This window comes from Falco cherrug, chromosome 2 (genome assembly GCF_023634085.1).
Source record: "Falco cherrug isolate bFalChe1 chromosome 2, bFalChe1.pri, whole genome shotgun sequence".
Lineage (NCBI taxonomy): Eukaryota > Metazoa > Chordata > Aves > Falconiformes > Falconidae > Falco > Falco cherrug.
In genome coordinates this window covers 18,599,700-18,622,405 of record NC_073698.1, presented here as the reverse complement: position 1 = coordinate 18,622,405, position 22,706 = coordinate 18,599,700, and the positions used below count along the sequence as shown (strand labels likewise).

Sequence of the window (22,706 nt, the reverse complement as noted above, 5' to 3'; positions counted from 1 at the left end):
ACAAGCCTGAGAAAGTTGGCAGATTTATCTTTCTGCACAAAGAAAACTGATTGGCAATAAATTCTCTCTCTCGAGTCAGCTAACTCCTGCATTTGTGACAGAATCACCACTAACGAAAGAAAAACAACAGAGAGAAAGTAAGAGAGGAAAAAACATGAAGTGAGGCACAGCTTCTGTTACAAAAGTAAGTTTATTCAATAACCACCATATGAAAAACCAAAATTGCCTGAGAGGGGGATATACTCTGCTTCTGTGCAGCCTTTGACTTCCAAAACGGGGCATCTTCCAGACAATCACAAAAGAAAACATGTGAAAATTCCTGTTAAGAGCTAGTACTCCTAGCTGAGACTGTAAGATATACCACAAAAATTACAGTGTTAATTATCACACACTTTTGCCACTACATTAGCAAAAGTAACCCCATATAAAATATGCTGAGTTCAGGGACTCAGCAATAAGGTTTGTTAGGAAAGACACTGGAGGCTGAAATATTTGGTCAGCATCTTTTTCAGATAAATAGATACACACACGAGGTTCACATATATGAAAATACATATAAATGAAGAATTATATAATACATTTTACCTTTATACATTATGTACCTACACATTTTGTATATATGAAATATAAGGATTAAATATTTTATGTATGTAAGCTATACATTCCTTAAAAAAAGTTTAAGACAACCAAAACCTACCACACAACTTAGTCATGCACTGAATCCTAAGCAGCTGGTAGCCTAGTAAGTCAGTAAATTAACTCAAGTGAAAAGAAAACAGGGTCAATTCCAATTCATCTTTGATCTACTTGCTGACCTTATCCTTATGACAACTATAAATTTAAACTACATTATCCTTGCAATCCTATTAAAGTAGGAGAAGAATGCAATTTCATCAGATAGAGTTTGACATTCAGATGCTCCAGGTCTCACAGCACAAGCACTGAATTTCTATTTTGTACAAGTCCTTTTAGGCTGCGAACACGGCAGCGCAGTAGCTATACACTCCAGCAGGATCTCAGGAAGGACAGTTTGAAAAGGCAGGTGACAGATAGCCCTAAACTGCTCTCACTGGTAAATTTCAGCCCCTCCACTGAAGGTAGGGGAATGGCAAAAGTCTGTCTCAAGACAGTGAAACTGTCAGTAGTAACTGGAAGTTATAATTCATTGATCTAGGCAGGATAGGAAATCCCATGTTCAGAGCGCTCCAAAGATAAAAGCTAGACCTCTTCCATGTTAAGATATAAATAAAGAATAAATAAAAAAGGAATGGGTAAGTTTTAAAAGCCCAAATGCACTATTCATACTCACATTACAGGTTATCATGAGACAAACTTTTGACCTTCAACAGTTTTCCATCATTTTGCAAATGCAAGCAACAGACTACAGACACCCAGTCCACAAACACCAGGCATTAATGTACACAGAACTGCTGCCCAGTGAATTTTAAGCAACCTATGTGTAACAAAAGACGATTGTTTTTACATAGCATAGAAAATGAGCTCATAGCATTTGCTCAGAGTAAACAAACCAAATACAGGAAAACAAACCACTTATGAATTCACCATTGAAAATAACCTGGGTTTCTCCCAGCACCTCAGATTTCCTTAACTGCTATATAATCTCTGATGACTGAAGAACATCTGTCACTACATTAACATCATTATGCTTAAATACACAGCTATACTTGTGGAAAACCTCACGTTACCCATATCTAAAGAACTGGTTTGATGTTATGCTGAGCCACCTCATCAAACATTGCCAAGGTAAACCATAGTCACTGACATTTGTAAAGATACTTTTGAGCCTTGAGAGCTTTGCACCTCTTTTGCAAATATATTCACGGCTTCCAGCAACACATGGCATTTTTTCTGTGAATCACAAAACGCCCACCACATTTCAAGGAGGATGAAATTCTAAAGGAATTCATCAAAAGCGCCAAAGAGAATTAAGAGTATGAAACTTCAGATTAACACTTGAAACAAATTTAGTAGATGAGGCATTTGGAAATTAAATACTCACTGATTCTGTGGCAACGTTATTAGCCTAACTTAAAATCTTTTTTTCCCCCCTTACCATTCCAAACTGAAACGTTACTCTCCTCCCCTTTCTCTGCGCACGCACACACTCCATCGCTTGAAAGCCAACCTGAGACACTTTTTCACACACAGCTACCTATGGTCTTTCTATCCAGGTACTGAGCTCTAAGCTACATCCCAACACAACCCAAGTCCTCTGAAACCCTACACAAGGATCACTGAAGACTATCTGAAATACGTAGAAGGAAAAGAACGCTTTGATCAATAATCCAGACTTAAAAGTTTGAATATTTAATATAAACATTAACTTGCTGAATATGTAACTCTACAGAACTTCTGTCTGAATTTATATTTAATCTGTTTTTTATAAAAATACTTTAATGTAGATTTGAGCCTTCCTGCTCCGAAAATGAGAACTAATTTAGTTGGGAATATGTCTTTTAGACACACTGCATTTCTCAGATGACTAACTGAGAAGAGCTAATAATTCTTTAGCTGTAAAAGCTTTACTTATACACAGTTACACATGCATAAAAATTGCTTTTGCTCATTTTTGTGGATTTGACCTAGCTTCCTCCTCACATTCAGACTGGAGAGCTAGAAGCAACAGTACAGCTACCTGTTCCTCCAGTTTAAATGCTAAACTCCTTGCCATTAATTCCCCCTTTATCTAACTCAGTGAGTATCTTCAGAGTTATCATACAACCCACCAGGAACCATGCAGCAAAGTCACTCCTCCAGGAGAGGGGGAACGGTGCAGCACACTGTTCCTGAAAGAAACTAAAGCAGTAAACAGGTGAGACACAAGGAAGCACAGACATCTACTGCCAGGGCAGCTCAAGTTGTTTCGCAGCAGAAGCCAAGTGCCAGTTTCAGCACTTCCACCTTGGGCCCTCAGGAAGCAGCTGTGACTTGCTTGACAAACCCTCAGCCCTGCCCGTGGGTGCCTCTCACAGCAGCAGCAACCTGCAGCTGTAATAGCACAGCTCCCCACAGCCTGTCCTGCTCCCAGCCTCCCATGGGGACACAGCCACCACCCCATCCAGGCAAAGATGAGCAACTGGAAAAAAAAAAAATATTTCCAGTCTGTCACCTGCCTCACTCCAGCAAAATGCCAGCACTCAGGAAAGCCTCCTCCTGAACTCCCTTCTCATTCACCCTATGGGGATAGTAAGATTTTTCTTACCTAACCGATATATCATAGTTGCTGTATCAGCTTGGTAGCCAACATCTTGCAACAGCAGAGAGCATGCCCTTTTCTAGATTCCCTCCTAAGATTCAGACAGGCACAAAATCTTAATGTAAAATAATGATCTGCTATGATTTACTTTACATCTTTTTTTCAAGAAAATATCTGAGGAATTGCCTGGCTCTGTAGATAGGGTCAAGAAGTTCCAACACGAGAATATGTTACCATGCGAAGGAAATCAGAGATGCCTGTACAGCCACACAGGCAATAAATTCTTCAGGCTGAAGACCCACAGAAAAAGGACAATAAGCGAAATCAGTTTTCAACCACATCAGCTACCACCTACCCCAACACTAGCACAGGGTGGATGCCAAGACAGCTCCACCCATTTCAGAGACCACAGCACTTACATTACATTAATGTGAGTACATTAACAGCAGCATCATTTGAAATTCCTTTTAACTATTATTCCAGTAACTAAAGGCAAAAACTGAAAACAGCATGCCAACACTTGTGTTTCAATGAGATGCTCACACTTGATAGAAAGACTTAACCTAAACTTACATTTCGATTTTCCAGTGTTTTTCCACTAGAAGAATTTAACATTTCTCATACCACTATTTACTTATTAGTATCTTCTCATTTTACGCAGTAAATATTCCATTATAGCTGTCTTAGTTTTAATCATTAGCAGCTGCTCTACATTACATCATGAAATGTTTCAGAAGACTATTATTGCTCATAAGTGCTTAAAAAGTGACCAAAGATAAAATAAAATATAAAGATGTTATTTTTCCAAGCATAAAAGATTAGCAGTAACAGAGAAATATCAAGATTGATTAGCTTCAATGACTCACTGAAAAATTCAGCTGCACTAAAACCAAATAAAATACTTCTTGAAAATGGAGAGAAGTCAAAGTAATTTATGCTTTAAGTTTCCCACATTAAAAAAGGATTGTGAAAGTAGAGCCACAAGAACAAAACTGACTGATGAAAATGTAACATCTCCTTGGCTTAGAGTAAATGCTGATCTTGAAACCAAAGAGAAAAAACTACCTGCAGACACGGTACATAAAACAGTTCTCTTTCTTTTAAGGCTTGCCTTGTTAAGCTAATTATAATACTTGAACCAGCAAGGAGCAGAAATTTCACTCAAGCTCGGTCAGTCAAAATATTCAACCTTCAACTCCCACATCATCTTTTTCATACCTAAGGAACTACGGTATGACTTCCAAATTACTTGCAACATTTGATAACATTCAGTAACAAAGTGTCCCTAAGCTAAATGCTGCCTTAATTTGCATTTGCACATGGCATTTTCAATTTATATCCTATCATTCACCTCCTCCATAACGGTATCACATTTTCTTCTCACATTCTTCTATGTGCTAAAATAAAGCCTCTCTTGCAGGCCAAAGGAATATTTATTGGAATATCTTTACTCTTGGCTGCTGTCCTCTTATCATGTCCTCTGCTGTCTTTGTTCTTCAATCCTGTATCTACCTCTTCAACACAACCTGAACAAATGAGTTAAATCACTGGAAAAAGTTACTAGTAGTGGCAGATTTTTAATCTTCATGTCTCTAGATCCAGACAGGATGCCTTTTGAAAGATGCACTTATGCAAATTTCCATTTCTGCATTCAATACAGGAATGACAGTGTAAAATAACATGGTTATAATATCCAGGGAAGTCAGACCAGATGACCACTTCCCTTTGCATCTATAAAATGCAACTACTGTAGCAATAAAGAGCTGTAGGAAAAGACATCACACACTAATTGAGCACTCAGTGTTCAAAACTGTGGTAACTGAACAACACACACATATTCAAAAATCAACACAAAAAAGGTGGTACAACTTTTCATGAAACACAATGTTAAGAGGACGGGAATCTGCAGACAGTACCCCTGAGGATCCCCAAGGATCAGGTTGGAAAGATGGGTTATATATTTGTCATTCCCACACAAAACTATTGCCTTTCAGCTCTGGTCTCTCACCTTACCTTCCCTTCTCCCTTCAATCCCCTCTTGGCATCAGTCCTAATTGCTTCTGTCACAGCTACTTAAAAAGCTTTCTTTTACAATGCACCTACTTCTCCCAACACTGCTTCTAAATTGGTCTAAGAGCCACACACTAGAAACTCCTATTCAAAATCTGTGTCCTAAAGCTGGAAATCAGAAGAATATTTCTATTCAATCTACTGCTCAAAATACACTTTGCATCAACACCCACAGACCTACCAGTCTCTCACTGACAGCACCTCCTGATTTCCACTACTGGTCATTATTTTCTTATTACCACATCATTCTGACATGTAACATACAAACATAAACATATACACACACACACACACATACATATATTTCAGATGGCATACTTATTCTTATAAAGCTCCAGCTTTTTGTGACCACCATAAAAATTAATAGATAAGAACTTATTTATACTTTTCAGACAACACTGTTGGGAAGCTATTAGCACAAAAGCTAGAGAAAGCAACAAATTACAATAACCCACAGCTGTTAAACAAAAAAAGATAAATAAAACAACTAGCATTTTATCTGAGACCCTAAAATTGCTCCACAAATAGCAATGAAAACACCATGAAAACAACAATTCAAAATTTTAACTTCATTCTGCAAATATACTTCCATTTCCAATTCAAGTGAGTCAAATTTCAACCTGAAGTGAAAACATCAAGAAACAGGCCATTAGAAAACACAGTGAAGACCTGTCTTGCAAATACAGAACTCATCCATGGGCTGGGACGTGTAAACTTTCACAGAAGTCCTTAAAAGTTGCTCTCTTCCCATGCTCAATCTCACAACAGCTAGACATCACAGGAAGTAACAACAGTTCACAGAGATTTATTCTTTAGCAGAGAGAATGTAATACTAGATCAGCATGCAATTCCCAAAATACATGAGCAAACTGAGGAATTACCCATTTCTGCAAGCCCAAACCCATGACTTCCTTTGGCTGGAATATAACAGCATCCTGCAGAACATGTGCCTGCTGCAGCCCAAGTCTGTGAACAGCTATGGCTGAAGTACATTTTGGCTTTCAGTGTATCTTAATGTAAACAAGCCTCAGACAGAAAGGCTTAATGCAGCTGTTAATATGCATTTTGGTATTATCAGCTTGTTCTTTATTGCCCTTTGTGGCTTGTTTTTTTGGTTTTTTTTTTTTTTAAAAAAAAAGTTTGGGAGTGACACTGGGATCTGCCACCTCACCAGAAGCCCCTGCCCTGCACTAATGAGATATAAGGAAGCCAAATGCAAGACCACCACCCAAAAGTACAGACCAGTCAGACTCAAGACTAGTACTGTATTTACAGGGGGAAGTGATGACTCCAAAAATACTGTTTCCCAAAAATTATGAGGTATACGCATTATTTCTCCACCAAGGCAGCAAGAGACCTACAGACACAGAAATACATGCTGTCATTTTATGCTCTGCAAGACCCAGTCCTTCTGTTCAGAACCTGATAGAAAACTGCCACTGCAGAGCTGGTGTTTTGAGGCCTCTATCTAGCACTCTGATTCAGAAAGCATCAATGGAAATAAAACATCAACTAACACTAGTTTTGCTCAATGCAGAGATTATGGAAACAAGGATAGCACTGTCAGCAGATCCAGTTTAAAATGAACAGGAAAAGCTGATCTTAAAATCTCAATACTAGCAATGCTGGCTTTTCTTTTCCAGGTGCCTACCTGCACAGTCTCTTTGCAAGAAGCATAGTCAACATTAACACAGGAAAATATTATTAAACACAGTTTTAAATAATGCTTTGTGATCTTGGCCATGCAGGTGACGGATCTGAGAGAAATTATACTGCCATTTAGCTTATCAAAAAGTTACATTTGCCATTTTGTTTTCCAGTGGGTTTCCCTTGCTCGAGGACATCAACACTACCTCCTGTCTGTGTGCTTTTTCTGAGGGATTTACTAACACAGCCACATCTTCCTCGGGCATGTTTGCCAGACATCTCACTTCTCAGGCACAACCCTATTACTTCACAGGGGTCCATACAGAGCATACAGGGCCATAAGGAGCAGACAAAGCAGTCTATCTTGATCCAGTGAGCATCAGCTAGATCAAGATTTCCCACAGGAGGAACACACACAGGCGCAGCTTGGGCAAAGGAGAGGAAAAACCCTGCACTGAAATAAGCTGAAAGCTACCACAGGAACAGCATGGTATAGGTAATGAAGGATGGAAAGATCGCTAAGACTTCACCACCAGGCTGGCCCAAAGAGATTTACATTTCATTTACATTTCATTTATTTTTGACTGAAATAAAGCCAGTGGCTGTGGCCTTAATTGTTTTAATTTCCTTTCACTCATTCAAAGTAAAGCTCCCTTAAGAGATTTTTTTATCCCCAGAGGCAGTAGCTGTTTCCTTACACCCAAAACAGAGAGCAGAGAGCCCATCCTTCAGAAGGTAAGACACTCTCTCCCAGCTGCTCCTGCCAACACTACAATTTTTCAGAGGTGGGACAAATCAAAAGTCTTATGGAAACAAGGAGCATCAGCTCCACATGACCAAACGGATTTTCTGTGATCACTGGCCTAGCTCCTGGCCAGTCAGGAGGTCACTGTTTGGAAAAAGTGTACTGCACAGACTTTCTCCTTTTTAAAATAGTCATAAAATTACAATGTGCATGTTAGTGATACTGTCATGAATTACCCAGGGACTCATTTTGGCTAACAGCTGATGAATCACCACCAAAATCACGATCATTTTTTTCGATAATTATCAAATTATTCCAGCCAAAAATTACACAGCTCAGACACAAATTCAGAAATCTGCCCCAAAATAGTTTAAAATTAGTATGGGCAGTTTAATAAGCAGTGCTTGCAGTAGCAGATGTCTGTATTGGAGAAGATACTCACATATACAGGAAAGAATAATTCTCATAATTTTAACTACACATCTTGCTGACAGTAGCCAGATCTATTTGTTAGCCAGTCTGCTTTATTACTATTTCAGGAAGCAGCATTGCCTTTAAAAATTAGTGCTGTATATGATTTCTAGTAGCATTTCCCAATTTTAGCATTCAACTTACAGAAAATCACTTATCCAAAAACTGTGTCACTTACAAATACTTCCAATGCCATCACTCAGCAACCATTCAGGCACTAATGATTTTAAAGGAAACCGTGGCAATTTAGATTTTAAAAATCCTATGGTTCTGGAGAATATTGATTAAAACTAGGCAGTTTTAATGCAGAGTATCTGGCTCACCCCCATCTATGAAACTGCTGCGATATATTAAACATGGCTATACATCAGTGATTAAGCATAATTAAAACTGAGGTTATTACTGCAGGCCTGAGTAACCTACTAGAAGTATTTAACAAATGAAATTTTAGTGAATCATTTTAAATCATACAGTACCCTAATACTTCTTGAGATACAAGATCATGCATCTCACAGTCATTTTGGGTCTATTCAATCACAAGACAAAGCATACCTCATTGCAAGCTGAATTTGCACCAGATGCTGAAACCTGAGCACGTAATAGTCTAGCCTGCTCACATCACTCTGCACTGGACAAACCATCAATCCTGCAGAAAGATCTTCACTAAAGAACAGGTACAAAACTTACACTGTTCAACATGAGCTCAAAGTCCTTCAGTGAAGTTAGTCACAGAAACACTTTGCAAAATAGCTTCCATTCATTAGGACAGCAAACGATCTGATACTTCAGCACAGTGAAGACAACTTGTGAGGCTGATTCAGATGGCATATGGAATTAAGGATTTTTTTTTAACCCACAGCTTCACTAACTAAAATAAAAAGGTGGCATTGCTTAGTTCAAAAGTGTGCTAGAGTTGCTACTAACTTGTGAACATCCCTTGTTCTAGAAGACAAGCTGCATGTTGCAGCCAGCTGCAAAAGCCACTGACCTGTGAACAACTCCTATCAGATCTGGGGAAGCCTTTCCTGGCTCAAAGGATAAGGTACTTTTCAAAAAGCTTTAACAAAAATATTCAAAGCAAGTCCCTTACACATCTAGCATCTTTTTGCATCAGATGCTTATTTACAAAAACAACAAAGGTCCACAACATGGACTGTGGGCTTCAAAAATACCACAGTTCACAATGGTTCAAAAGTACCTTGAAATGTAAAATTTACCACAGAAGCAAAGCCCAGCACATCAGAATTATGTACTCCATAGATTATGGTATAGAAAGCTAACATCTGTAATAAGGACAGACATTCAAATACAATTCATAAATTATACTTTCTACCCAGATTTTAAACATGATTAAAAATACTTAAAATGACAATTTTGTGCTGCACACATACTTTAAGAGATATATAGCAGATATTTATGTGAAATATATAGCTTACCAGTAACTCAGACACTTCAAATCTTATATATTTTAAAATTTTCCTACACATCACAGGGATTGGCACAAATATCTGGAATGCTGCCTTAAAGATGCAAGAAATCTAAATATTTGAAGTGAATTTTTCATAAACTATGGAAGTTCTTAGTAAGTTGCTAGAAAATTATCTGAAATAGAAATCACTAGAGAAATTGGAAGATGGACGTGGAGCAGACAGAAGGGTGCTAAAGCAGGTAACCTGAAAGAGCAATGAAAAAAAGATTAAAACAATAAGTGATCTATGGATCTGGAGTTTAACGTGGATTGTGGTTTTTTACAAAGGACTGTCTGAAAAGCCTCTGTTACGCAGTTTAATCTAGCAAGTCATGAATGTTCTAATTTAAAATAATAAAGCCAGGGGAATGAATATCCCTGCAAATCTGAGGAGGAGAAGTCCAAGAACACAAAATGTTCTTGCTCTGTCCTTTGTGTAGCTTACAGAAGCACTCCTAAATTACTAGGCTTTTAAAAATTAGATAGAATATATAACTGCACATCATAGACACTCTTAAAAAAACAAGTTTTGGTTGTATTTAAGTTACTGAAATTGCATGGAAAGAAAATGTGATTTCTTTAAAATTTTCCATCTACTTTGTGGAATGCATTCTGTGTTGGCTGCTGTGCATAAAGATGCTTGAGGTACCGTCAGCAGGTTTCATTCCCACTCAAGGCTGATAAAAGGTATTTTTTCATAACACTGGATCCTTTAATCACTTGGGCTAATATCCAAAGATAAGCCTGCTTCACTTGTATGCAAATATTTTGTACTTCGTATAAATCATTACTTGCTGTAATTCAACTAGAAAGACACAAGCACACTGTTACTAGGCTGAGAACCTAAGGCACTTGCATTCTCTAGGAAGGAGAATTTATGGTACATAATGTATCACAGTATTGACTTTTATTTAACTTACAAATAAATAACTTCTATATTTTTCTCTGCCAGAATGCTAGCTTTGCAACCTGTCTCCAAGGAATTGTTCTTTTTTATAGCTAGCAGGATGCCCGAAGCAGCTTTCTTCTCTCGGACACAACACACTGCTACTGCAGGAGCAAAGAAGGCTATCCCTAAGGGAAAAAATGCCACTACAAGAGTCAGCCAGCTTGCTCCCTTGCTTCTTCTCTCCTTTGGATAGTTTCTATCTTGCCAACCCCTGAAAAGCATCAAGGAGACAAAGTCACAAATTTAAAATTAATTAATACAAAAGCGTAAGAATAAGAGCTAGTAAGAGCTGGTAAAAGGAATGAGATGATGCTTCACACAGAAAAAGCAGTATATAAACACAAGATTGGTGAAAATCTCATAACATGGAACAGGATAAATCCCATTGATAAGGAAAAGCCAATGTAAAAGAAGCAATCAAGATGAGTCACATCTCTGAAAATTAATTTTGATTTCTGTGGAGTGTAACAGGCTTTCTTCTCAACATCACAGAAGAAAATTCTAGAGGACTATGTCCTCACTTTGGTGCATGTTAAATGATGTTTTCTTGATCCTTTCCTGTGCAAAGTCCACAGTACAACTAGCTATCACTCTGTTTCTTGGTTTAGACTCACCCATGACCTCTAGTTAGGGAGATTTACCCTTGTCTGTTCTTTCCTGGTTTTATAAACACATACATACCCAGGTCATAATATGTCAGTTTACAGTGTTTATGTGTCTGAGAAGTGTAAGAAAATTCCACAATACGTAATGTTACTGGATTACAAGGCAAGCCAGCTAGCTGAGACAGAATTGTAGCATATAAAATTCATAGTTACAGCATTCAAACAGTGGGCTCTTCAAGAGTCCAGACTAACTCCAAGGAATCTGCAATTAGATTTAAGGCAGCCCTCTGTATTCTTCTGCTTACTAGAGTGTTCCAAGCAGCCAGTAAATACCCCACTTGAGAAGTCTTAGGGGTCCATAAAACAAGAGATGGGGAAGCAGGGAGGGAGTCACAGCAATCTTAAGAACTCAGGAGTTCAATATTCTGCACCCAACACCAGAAAATTCAATAGCAGAAGATAAGTCTAAGTCATCTTGTGAGACATCACATGCTGTCAAAGTATGAACAAATCCAAGAAGAAACTACTATAGGCTTAATCTTAGTTCTCAAAATAATGCTCGAAGCTTAAGAAGTATAGCATTTGCATTTCAAAATGCAAAAACAAGTTTCATAAAAATAGCATTAAAAACGAAGTTTGTAACCAGGGAGTACTTACAGTCTTTACATAAATACTGCTAATACCATTAAATGCACTTTAAACTAATGATTTCCATAATGTTAACACAACAGCTAAATATTGCATATGTGCTAATGCCTCTATGCATATAGCTGACCTTTTTATTTAGAAGTACAATGTTCTTATGCATAAGTCCCATGAGTTATATCACCAGCAAAAAATCCCAACATATTTAAGTAAAATCCATAAATAGGGCGACTAGTGAGTAACTTAAAAAATGAGCTCAGAAGCTCATAACAAAATTGTAATATCTGCCAATAGCTTTCATCTTATCCAAGGCTTCTTTTACACAGCACGGCAGAGAATAGATTTTTCTTTCTCTCTGTTGTCACAAAATGATGGAGACAAAGTATGCACGCAGCCAAGGGCCTCACTAAGAAAGGGAAAGAGAAAAGAGAGGAATCGAGCCACAAGTCATGCTATTAGAAGAACTAACATTGGATGTCTCACTTTACACCATGACCTACCTTTCACCGTTGGGTTGGGTACCGTGGACAGTCAACAAAACCAAAATATTCTAAGTCAGTCACACAAATCCCCTTCTACTCCATCATCAGTTTAAATAACGCCTGCTCCTTTTGCCTAGTTCCTTCCCCTTGTTACAAAGATGGATGAGCCCACACCACCTGGAATCAAAAGTCTGGGCACTACACCACCACACAGGATACTCGGAGCCAGCCTAACACCTCCTCTTGCTCCTTTCTTCCACTGGAGCTAGGGAAGACACAAGGATGAGGAAGCTATGCTGTCTCCAAAACCAGCTATTAAAACATTGAAACTGGATGTAATGTTTCCATTTACAAAAACATCCTGAAGCTCAACAATTGCAGTGGGACTGTTTTGCTGTCAACAAGAAGCATAATCTAAGAACAGTGAAATTGCAAAATCAATCACACACATTAAAAGCATAAATGCAAACTCAGTTCAACCTTTGTGGGTACGCTCATAATTTCCCAATTAGATGATCACATACTAAGGAGTCCTGTGGAAACACATCTTATTTAACACACAGAATAGATATTAAAAAACCTCCTAACTGATCTAGTCAAGTATACACTCTATGTTCATACTTCCCGACTCTGCAGCATTTGATACTATCAATGCCTGTGTCATCCTAGAAATGCAGCAACAATTCAGTACGCTATAGTTAAACTGGTTCCCAAGACCTCCCTAGAAGGACACTGCAACACACAGCAACAGGAAAACTGCACTCACACTGCACAGTGCTTCTCACATACCAGAGGAATCAGTTCTTTATAATTCTTTAGATATGAACTGATGCAGAACAGATAGAAACTGAATAACCACTTCAAAACCTTTATCCAGAAAATAAACACACGTGAAAACACATAGGAACTGTTGGAAGTTACCAATTTGGTTTTAACACCCACAAAATGTGGTGCTGAGGCATACACATAAAAAAGGATGCACAATGCCTGCACCTTTCTATGTAATTTCTATTATGTGAATTTGCATACCGAAACATTAAAAGACAATATATGATTAGTGATAGGAACCTTTATTCTCTTATTCCTACTAAAACAAAAAAAAAAAATCATTACATTTGAAACATTCCACTATTGCCTTATTTTACTGTGAAAATTGTTGAATTTTCATATAGAAGCGGCATAGAATAATAAACACCACACTATCATATGCATCAACCAAGAATAGTTCCCGCAGTTAGGCAGAGTATGCTCATAGGCATTTCTGAAGGAGATTATTTAGATTATATTTTAAGTACATCATAATACGTATCTTGAAACTTTTGATTTTTTGTTCACAGCTACTTAGAAAAATAGCTATTCCATTATTATGCCCCCATGTACAAGAGGTTTCAGGTGATGCAAGGCCTTCCACACTTGCACGCCAAGTACAAACCACTAGTACAAACCACTAACCCTCACTGCAGTTTTATTAACACTGAAACACAAAAAATAATGTCTGACTTGCCTGAGCATACACTAACTTATAAACGTTTAATGCTGGAAAAATGTTAAAAGGTTACCCAGCAAGGTTCCAAATTATTTTCTAAATCACTAGTACTTTCAATAAAATTTCTTTTGTTCATTCTTTTACATCAAGTTTCTCCTTTTACCATTTCCTGAACAAAACTTCCCAGTTCACTTTCCAACAAACAAAAGCAACATGAAATTGCCTGTCTATTTCAGAATGAAAAATTGTGGGAGCAATATGACAGCTGTGAGAACACCATTCTTTTAACTAAGGCAGAAATCTTTCGCTCCACTTTGCTTTCAAAGGAGCAATTTCTTTTCTACATGAAATTGAAATTTATTAACAAGTATAAGCCGCAGCCAGGCAGTGGCTGTGCCAGGGCAGGGCAGCTCAGGCTTAGAATAACAGGAACAGAAAGGTAATTCCAGGAGCATCCTCCTCCCTGTTCTCAGACAAGATGGCACTTGTGGCAGCCTCCTCATAGTAAAGGAAAGAGTGCAGACAGTTACTCTTCAACTGCACATCTTCGACAAAGTTACCTGATAAAGCTAGTTTATATGCTTCACTAAATACTCAAGGAAAGATGCTGCTTATAAATGCAGTTAGTGGGCTGAATAGCCCAAGTTCATGACAAGTGCCCTGTGCTGTTAAATAACAGCACAGAAAAAAAAAGATTTAAAATACCAGTTGGAAAAATAAATATTTTGCTTAACAGGAGGCTCCCCTTGCATGCATATAAGATCAGAAAAACATCTTGCTGAACCAGATGGCTATTTCACTTGGATCCCTTTACTACAGAAATACATGATATGTAATGCTAGATAGTAAAGGATACACAAAAAATTCACAATATGCACATTACCAAATCTGTTTTATAGAAATAACAACGCAAAAAAAAAAGAAAAAGAAAACAAACCCAAAACCATCCTTACTGTAACACTGTATTTAAAGATTAAATGAAAGCAATATTTCTCAGAACACCAAGGACATAGAAAACTTGAATTATAAAGCTACTCGCCAAGGAAATGAAAGATCTACATAAATACTTTTAATAAGCCTTTAGAACCATGCTTACAAGAAGTGCATGCTGGCTCTCTTTGATACTGGCTCAATTCCTAATAGTAAAGATCCTGTTGACAGTAAAAATCACGGTTTGAAGGTTACATTATTGTAAAGATCATTTAATGATTTGTATCGGGAAGTGGCTCATCATATATTGCAGTTTGGTTCCCATGAACTGTGCTATGAACTGTGGCACAGCATCAAAATTATGACTGAACGTGGCAGCTATTTAAAGAGATACAAGCAAATTAGTAAGTGATAAGAATTAAAACCATCAACATTTCCCAGGTATCCAAATCATGTTATTGAAAAACTAAAGTGACTACAAGGATATTTTTTATGCAAATACAAAATGATAAAAGCCTAAGTCACACCACTTATCTTTTGGGAGCAATTCTGACCTCTGATACATATGGACAACACATCTGACTTCAAGCGAGTATTCTGCTAGGAGCAGAATGTTGTCTTTTCTCCTCCTCCTTACTTGGAGCATGTCCAATACAAAATCATTAAGATTCACAAGCCTTACTGTAAAGTGCACTTACCTGTTCTGGATTATCTTTAGCTTCCACACCAAAAACATTCCGTTGTTTCACTGTCAGCAAATCAATATCTTCAGCGTCATCGTCATCATCTTCAAAGGACTGCACAGAGGCTGGGTTTAGTACCCTACTTGGTACAGGAACTTCTTTTTCTTCCTCCTTAGATACTTCTTTTGATTCATCCTCAGACTCACTCTCTTCAGCACCTTCACTGGCAGCAGAACATTCTTCAGTTTCTTTCCTTCTCTCCTTTTCCTTTGTTCTGTTAACAGACAACCTTCCACTGAAATTAGTTCTGCATTTCTCCACTCCTTCCTCATTTATCGAGAGGGCATTTTTATTTTGCTCTGTCTCCTTCAAGTGATCTGTCCCATCAGCTGCCTCACTTGCACATAGCTGTTTCTGAACTTTTTGAAGAAATCTCACACGAGGTGCCATTGCAAGACCCAGTGATCTAAAGCATGGAATTAAACAAATTAATTAATCTGAAAGGTAGATACACAAAATTTGACTACATTAGAAGCCCTCATTGATGGCTCAAGTGATTCAATTTTAATTATGGTAATTCATATTGATACATTTTGACCAACATATTTACAAAACAGTATTTGGGCTAAAACAGGACAATCTAGCTTGAAAAATACAAGCAAACACTGGGAGAGGAAGGAAGATGAAATAACTGAGAACTCTCAAGAAGAGTTACAAATTCTCCCAGGAAAGAAAGCAAACAAAGAACCTGAAAAAGCTCTCGAGAAGAGCAAATTATCTATGATACACAGTAATATATGGTGGAAGAAACACCAATGTAATTTGGTATTGCAGATACACAGGTGTCATGTCAAGGACCGAGAGAGCACTCATCTCTTTCAGAGAGCCCTTCACTGCTAGAAGTGCACCCAGAACATGACCCTCACCATCTCACAGTGATGGAGTGACTAAATGCAGAAAAAGCTAAGGAAAAGATGTTTCTCCCTTAAAGGAAATCTCACCTGTCTACATCCCTCTACAGCAAGGCTTTACCTTCATGGCATATGGAACTAGCAGCGCGAACAACACTATTACTTCACCCATTTATTCATGACAATTCAGTTATATTAATACTTTATACATGAAGGGCCAAAAATTAGCCAAAAAGCAAAAATGTATAGCAACAATACTGGATGCAGATACTCTGTCTCCAACAGATCATTTGATTTCAGTAAACGTTGTAATTGCCCACTATTATTACACCTGACCAAATCCAAATTTAAAAAAGCAACACTTAAGTCTCTTTCAGAGTTCATGAGCCTTCTCATTAGGTGAATAAAAAATGTGGGGGGACACAGGTACTGTGCAAGGAACACACAGAGACCACAGCTATATTTAAAAATACACAATACAGAACTGATGGTGTTTGTAATACTCAGAGGCTGTACATATACTTAACAAAGGAGTATTTAACAAACTAAAATGGCTACATATACACACATGCTCACACACGTAGAAAAGACTAGTCTCTTTCGATGCAGATTATGCACAGTTATACACCACCTCTCCTCTCAATGCTGCTCATATAGACAGCATTATGTCTTACCTTTACAACACTGCTCTGAATAAAGAAACGTGAGTTATGTCACAGAGGAAAAATAAAATCTATGCTTCCTGGTGGAAATGTCATTAGAAACAATCCATCAAGCATCCAAACAGTATGGCAGAGCAGCAAAAGTGGACTCTAGGCCCCAGAAAGCCTTGAACTGTTAATGGTAGCCAGTGGAACTGAGCAATCAGCAGGAAAGGCACCCTGCTTAAATAACAAACAAACAACTCAAAGGCAACCACACCTGTGATTAAACAGGGCAGTTTTGGTACTGGCCACAGGTTAAAACACTGAAAAGTGGACATGCACCAAAAAGCAGCCCACACTGTTAGGATGAGGAACAAGTTTTTCAATTACTAAAGTCTTAATTTTAACGTAAAGTTAATTTGTTCAAGTATTTCTGACAAGCAATTAACAGCAATAATAAAGCAAATAGATTTTTATATCAAAGGAAGGTTTTGTCCAGTGTATTTTGCACAGTTACTGACAGTGCACTATTGAGAGGATAACACAATGCATTTGGGAACTGGAATTAGAGCAACCAGCAATCTTAAACTTGTTTCAGTGTTCAACAACTAACAGTAATTACCTTTGCAATGAAACTAAGCGTTAAAGTTTGGCCTATTGACTAACTGGAACAAAAACAGTCAAACAAAGCAGATGTCATGCTTCACTGCAGCAGCTGGAGGAGATTCAAACCTGGAATTGGGCCTTAGCACCAGACACAGTAAAACACATATAAAGAGATTGCTGTGATGTCAATGAATGTGCAATCTCTTCAGCAAGGCGATCGAAGTAGCAGAAAAAATCCTTTGCAAGAGAAACACTTTATTGCTTTTCGAGATTTCACAACATTATTCTACACAAAGTATTGCTGACAGCTGTTGACAAAGTACTGCAAGCAGCAGTAGTACTGTATGGCAACTACACAATCTGTGCTCACTTCTCTTTCTCATGCAGACAGACACAATGTACACAGGGTTGCAAATACAAAATCCCACCTGCCAGACTGCTGTTCTGCACTGTCATCTTATTTTAATAACAGCGTAAAATTAATTACCATTTAAGTGTTGGCCAATTTTTCTACACTGCTTAGCAAACCTACCAAGACCAGTGCTATCAGAATTCAAATGACATATGAACCAGAAGAATACCACCTGCAGACTTGGGGAGGGAAGATGTTAAGATCAAATTTGCCGAGAAAGTAATAGTAGATAAGCTTAAAGGAAGCTGCGTACAAACCAACCCCAAATACTCTTGATTACCTATCTTCTCAAAGAAATGTCAGCATTCTGCCTCTTTTCCAGAGTATATTCCAACCAGCGAAAAATCTGGGACAAACACATTCCACTACTGCTAAAATTTCTTCATATTGTAAGATTTGACAGTTTCTTTAGAATTCATTTCTTAACCATTTGCCAGATCTAAAGTTCAGTCATACTAAAAAAAAAACAACCACAAAACAAAACAGAATACACGAACCAGCTTTTCTTTCCATCAACTAGAAAGGACAAGACTTGTTTTCATTGATTCCATTAGATGCTACTCAGATCACAATCCTATTCCAACTGAGTTACAGCTATTCTTTGATTTTAGTCCTGGCATTTCATACACTCTTCTGGAATAAAAGTATGCAAGGTTTTCTCATAAAGACAGACAAAAAAAGCAGGTAAGCTATTTAGTGAGATTTCATAAATTCTAAGGCAGAACAGTAAAAACATGCTAACAGCACACTGCAGTCCTCAGCTGACAAACCAAGAAACAATCCTGTTTCATATTTTGGTGTGAAATACAATGATTTCTTGGAAGAAAGCTCTTACAGAAAGACATTTTAAATCAGCTTCTAAAAGCAATACTAAAACCAAAGGATTCTTTTGCTGCTATAAATGGAAGTACAGCCGACTGTTCTATTCATCAACAGAAACTAAGATGGCCATATATCATCATTCCCTAACAACGGTCAGGGAATTCATAGAAGTAACTGAACAAAACCCCTACAATGCTCAGATACCTCCCCTTCAATTCAAAGCAAGTTGACAAAGATTTTCAGGAAATAAGGTAAAAGAGTAAAACTCCAAAGAAAGAACATTGTATGGCTTCAAAAACAATACCACTTTTGTTTGCTATTTAATAAGGAAAATCAAACTTAGCAAATGTTTTTTAAAATTCATTCAAATGAATGGTGTAACAGACTTAAAACACTGCCTTTTCTGAGGTTTGTTAATTATGCTTATACAAATATCTTGAGTATGTTTACATTAATACAGTAACCTCACTATGCCTCTATTTGGTTTGGGTAAAAAGCTGGGCATCTCTCAACTCTTTAAAAAGACAGAATCTTAGACACTCAGTGCAAAATCTGTCCTTGCACAAAACAAGTAACAGAAAATTTAAGACCAGTATAATCTTTTAATTTTTAAGTGTCACAGAAGTTCCTAATATGCACCTACAAGATTTCCAGTCCTTTTTGAAATATAAGCCCATTCTAAAGAATGTGAAGGTCACTTCTGCAGAACTGCTGTACAACAATTTTGTACAAGTTAGTGCTTCACTCTAATACTAAAGCTACTACATTTACTAAATAGATTAGACATATTCCATTAGTGAACTTCTCCAGAATGATTTGAACATATAAAAAGCACAGTGATTTCTTTTACTATAGAACAGGTACAGACAAAGATTTAAAATAGCCTGAAAAAGGTTAAATAATCCCAGAAGCTATATCAAGAGAAGAAATGTGGTATTACTTGCCTTGCAATATATGCTACATCTACATTTAACATTTAAAATGTTTGCAGAAGACAGGATGAGCAACCATTTGAAAACAGCAGAGAGCAAATCAACTGAAGTGACACAAATCTGAATCAACAGGCTTTCCAAATGGTCTGATTAATAACCAAAATGAACAGAGAATTTGCTTTTGCTGTGTTGTTTACTTTACTAGCCAGTTTTATCCCTTCCACGGTAAAGAGCTCAAATGCACGGTACTCTACTAATAATAAGGAGGGACAAGCTAATCAAGGGTTTATGGGTCTAGATCAAAGAGAAGCCCAACAAAGAGAATGTCATGGTTTTGGAATCCAATCACTTAGAAGACCAAGGTGTAGCCACCTTTACAAAAATAACAGAAGCCCCCACGTTGCAGTTACAGACCCTGGTGGTGCTCTTGGTACCTGAGCCACCCCGACACCTGCTCAAAGGGCAACACAGCAGAGCACAAACAACAGAGATTTCCAGAGTGCATTAAAGACCGTTTCTCCAAGTTAGCTGGAACATCAACTCCAAGAGGCACTCTATTGGAACTGCTACTCATGCATATGCAAGTACATTTACTTCTAAGGTGAGTGAAGGTCAATAGCAGGCTTGGCTGCAAAATGAGAAAAGGTAGTTCAAGATCCTAGAAGAAACTAGGATGATGACTAAAAGCATAATGACCCTGGACCTTGAGAGAGGAGACTGCAGCTTATTCAGAGATCTGTATAGCAGGATAAGAAAGCTCAGGAGCTCACAGAAATAGTTACAGAAAACTTGGAAAGGGATGGCTGGATCTCCAAGTGGATGAGAGGGAGTTGCATGAGAAATGCCTGAACCCTACACGTCGCTGGGGGGTATATTGAGGTCTGTGTGAGACTGAGATTAACCAGGTAACAGCATGAGAAATACTTTCTGTTAAAAGACTGGAAACCGTAGAAGAATGAAGCTGGGTTAATTATCATTGATAATATACAGCTGTGGGCTGGCTTCAGGGGCGGCGGGTTGGCTGATGTAGATAAGGTGCAGCTGTGGCTGGTTCTGTTAAGGGGTTGAGAGCCAATGAAGGGAGAGCAGCCCAGGAAGAAGCTGAGAGAGGAGGAGAAGGCAGCAGAGGGACTGGCATGAAGAGTATGCTGGTATGAGATGGTAAAAGACCTTGTTGCAGCTTGATAGTTTGGAGAGTCTGCGACAGGAAACAACTGAGAAAAAGCAACTGGGGCAGGTTTTTTAGTTGGAAGGAAACTAGGGTGTAGAAGTGCAAGGGCAGCAAGAAGGAGAGCCAAGAACTTGCAAATGAATGATGAGATGTGCAAACCCTGTGATGGGCGCTGCCTGGGGGACATGATGGGCAGCCCTGTACTTACTCATGGCAGCAAGAACAAGATAACCTCTGCCCTGACCACGCAGTAAGGGTCACGCCAACAACCATAGCCAGGGGGACCCGGGTGAGTGCATTGAGTGCTTTCTCTGGTCAGTGAGAAGACAGATCAATCATGTATCCTGGTATCACCCATTTCAGACTGTTGCTTTGTAACACTGATCTGTAAGCCATACTTGCAAAATTAGCTAGATACTATATTGTATCTATCAGGTACTTCTCAGAACTTGGCTTCAGCCTGCTTTATTTATTCTTCTACGTACCAATACATGAATAGACAGAGAAAACTATGCTGCATTCCTCCTGGAAGACATGACAAATTTCACAAAGGAAATTGCCTTCCTTGGCAGTCCCTTCAAGCTGTGACTAACCTGTCCATTCAGCACACTCACCTGTTAAGATCTGCTCCTGGAGACTGATATATATATATATATATATATATATATATATTTTTTTTTTCAGATCTAACAAAATGAAATATCTTACTTCCCAGGCACTTTAAATCCCTGCCTCCTCTTCACCTTGTCTCCTATTCAGAAGGCCAGACTAATTAGTTATTCCTTTCCACCCTGTTGTTTGTTTACATTCTCTTATGCTTTCAAAGCTGTCCTTTGCAATGAAAAGACAAATTTCTCTTTTATGCAAACATCAAGGTTCTCCCTCACCAAACTTAAATGCTGCCTATGTTAACACAAGGCCTGTGCAAGTCCTCCCCCAGCAAATTATTCTTGATAGCAATTTGTAATGACAGGATACTGGAGAGAATAGTAATGTACCATAGCTGAAAGGTGACCAATCTCTAGAATACATGTGTGTATAAACGCACACATACTTTGTTTTATATATAGTTTTCTAGATCTAAGACTTTTATATAATGTAAGAATAATTTTATATAATATAGAAAAATCTGAAAGACTACTGTTTTTCTGCAGACGCAATCAAACAGAGCTTAAGAGAATCTCAGTGCACAGATGTACCAGAAGAGAGAGCAACAGAGAAAGTGGGCAAACAGCCTGACAGACTGAAATGCAAACCTGACAGGGGCATCAAGCAGCCTATTTTCTCTGCAGGATTTTTAGCGGAGTAACATCTATCAAGCTAGCAGTAAATCTCCACAGAAAGGCTGAAATACTTTTCAGAGCATACATGCAGACACTGAAGGGAAGAAAGGATTCTCATTCTAGGTTTTGCTATGAGCTTTGTGCACAGAACCTAAACCAAGGTTGCTTCTGAATGCAGAATTCAAACATAACAGACTCTGAGGTCCTTTCAGATAAATTTAGCTGACTGATCCACTGTATCAGTGGATGTGCACTGAATTGAAAGCCAGAGGACTGTGAGGTGTATTTATGTAGACTATCAGTCTGGAGAGCAGGGAAGAAGAGTGCCAACAAACTGTTCATTTAGAGCAGAATCTCCAAATTACCTCCCAGATTTATTATCTTCTGACTCTTTGATTACGCTTCCATATATTTCAGAGTCTTGACTAAACCCTCCTACTCTCTCCAAACAACTGTCTGGTTTCTTCCATTTTAATACAGCAATGACTTATTGGTAACTTTGCAATGCTGTGATTAGAATTTATTTT

General features: G+C 38.1%; 1 protein-coding gene across 1 annotated transcript in view; it reads right to left on the bottom strand.

The window, feature by feature from the left end:
* DDX10 (DEAD-box helicase 10) overlaps positions 1–22,706 on the bottom strand; it is a 192,216-nt gene that overhangs the window by 121,211 nt on the left and 48,299 nt on the right. The window contains exon 13 of the mRNA XM_055702317.1: positions 15,414–15,864. Within this exon, the coding sequence (XP_055558292.1) occupies positions 15,414–15,864 (451 nt within the window). The remainder of the gene's footprint in view (positions 1–15,413; positions 15,865–22,706) is intronic.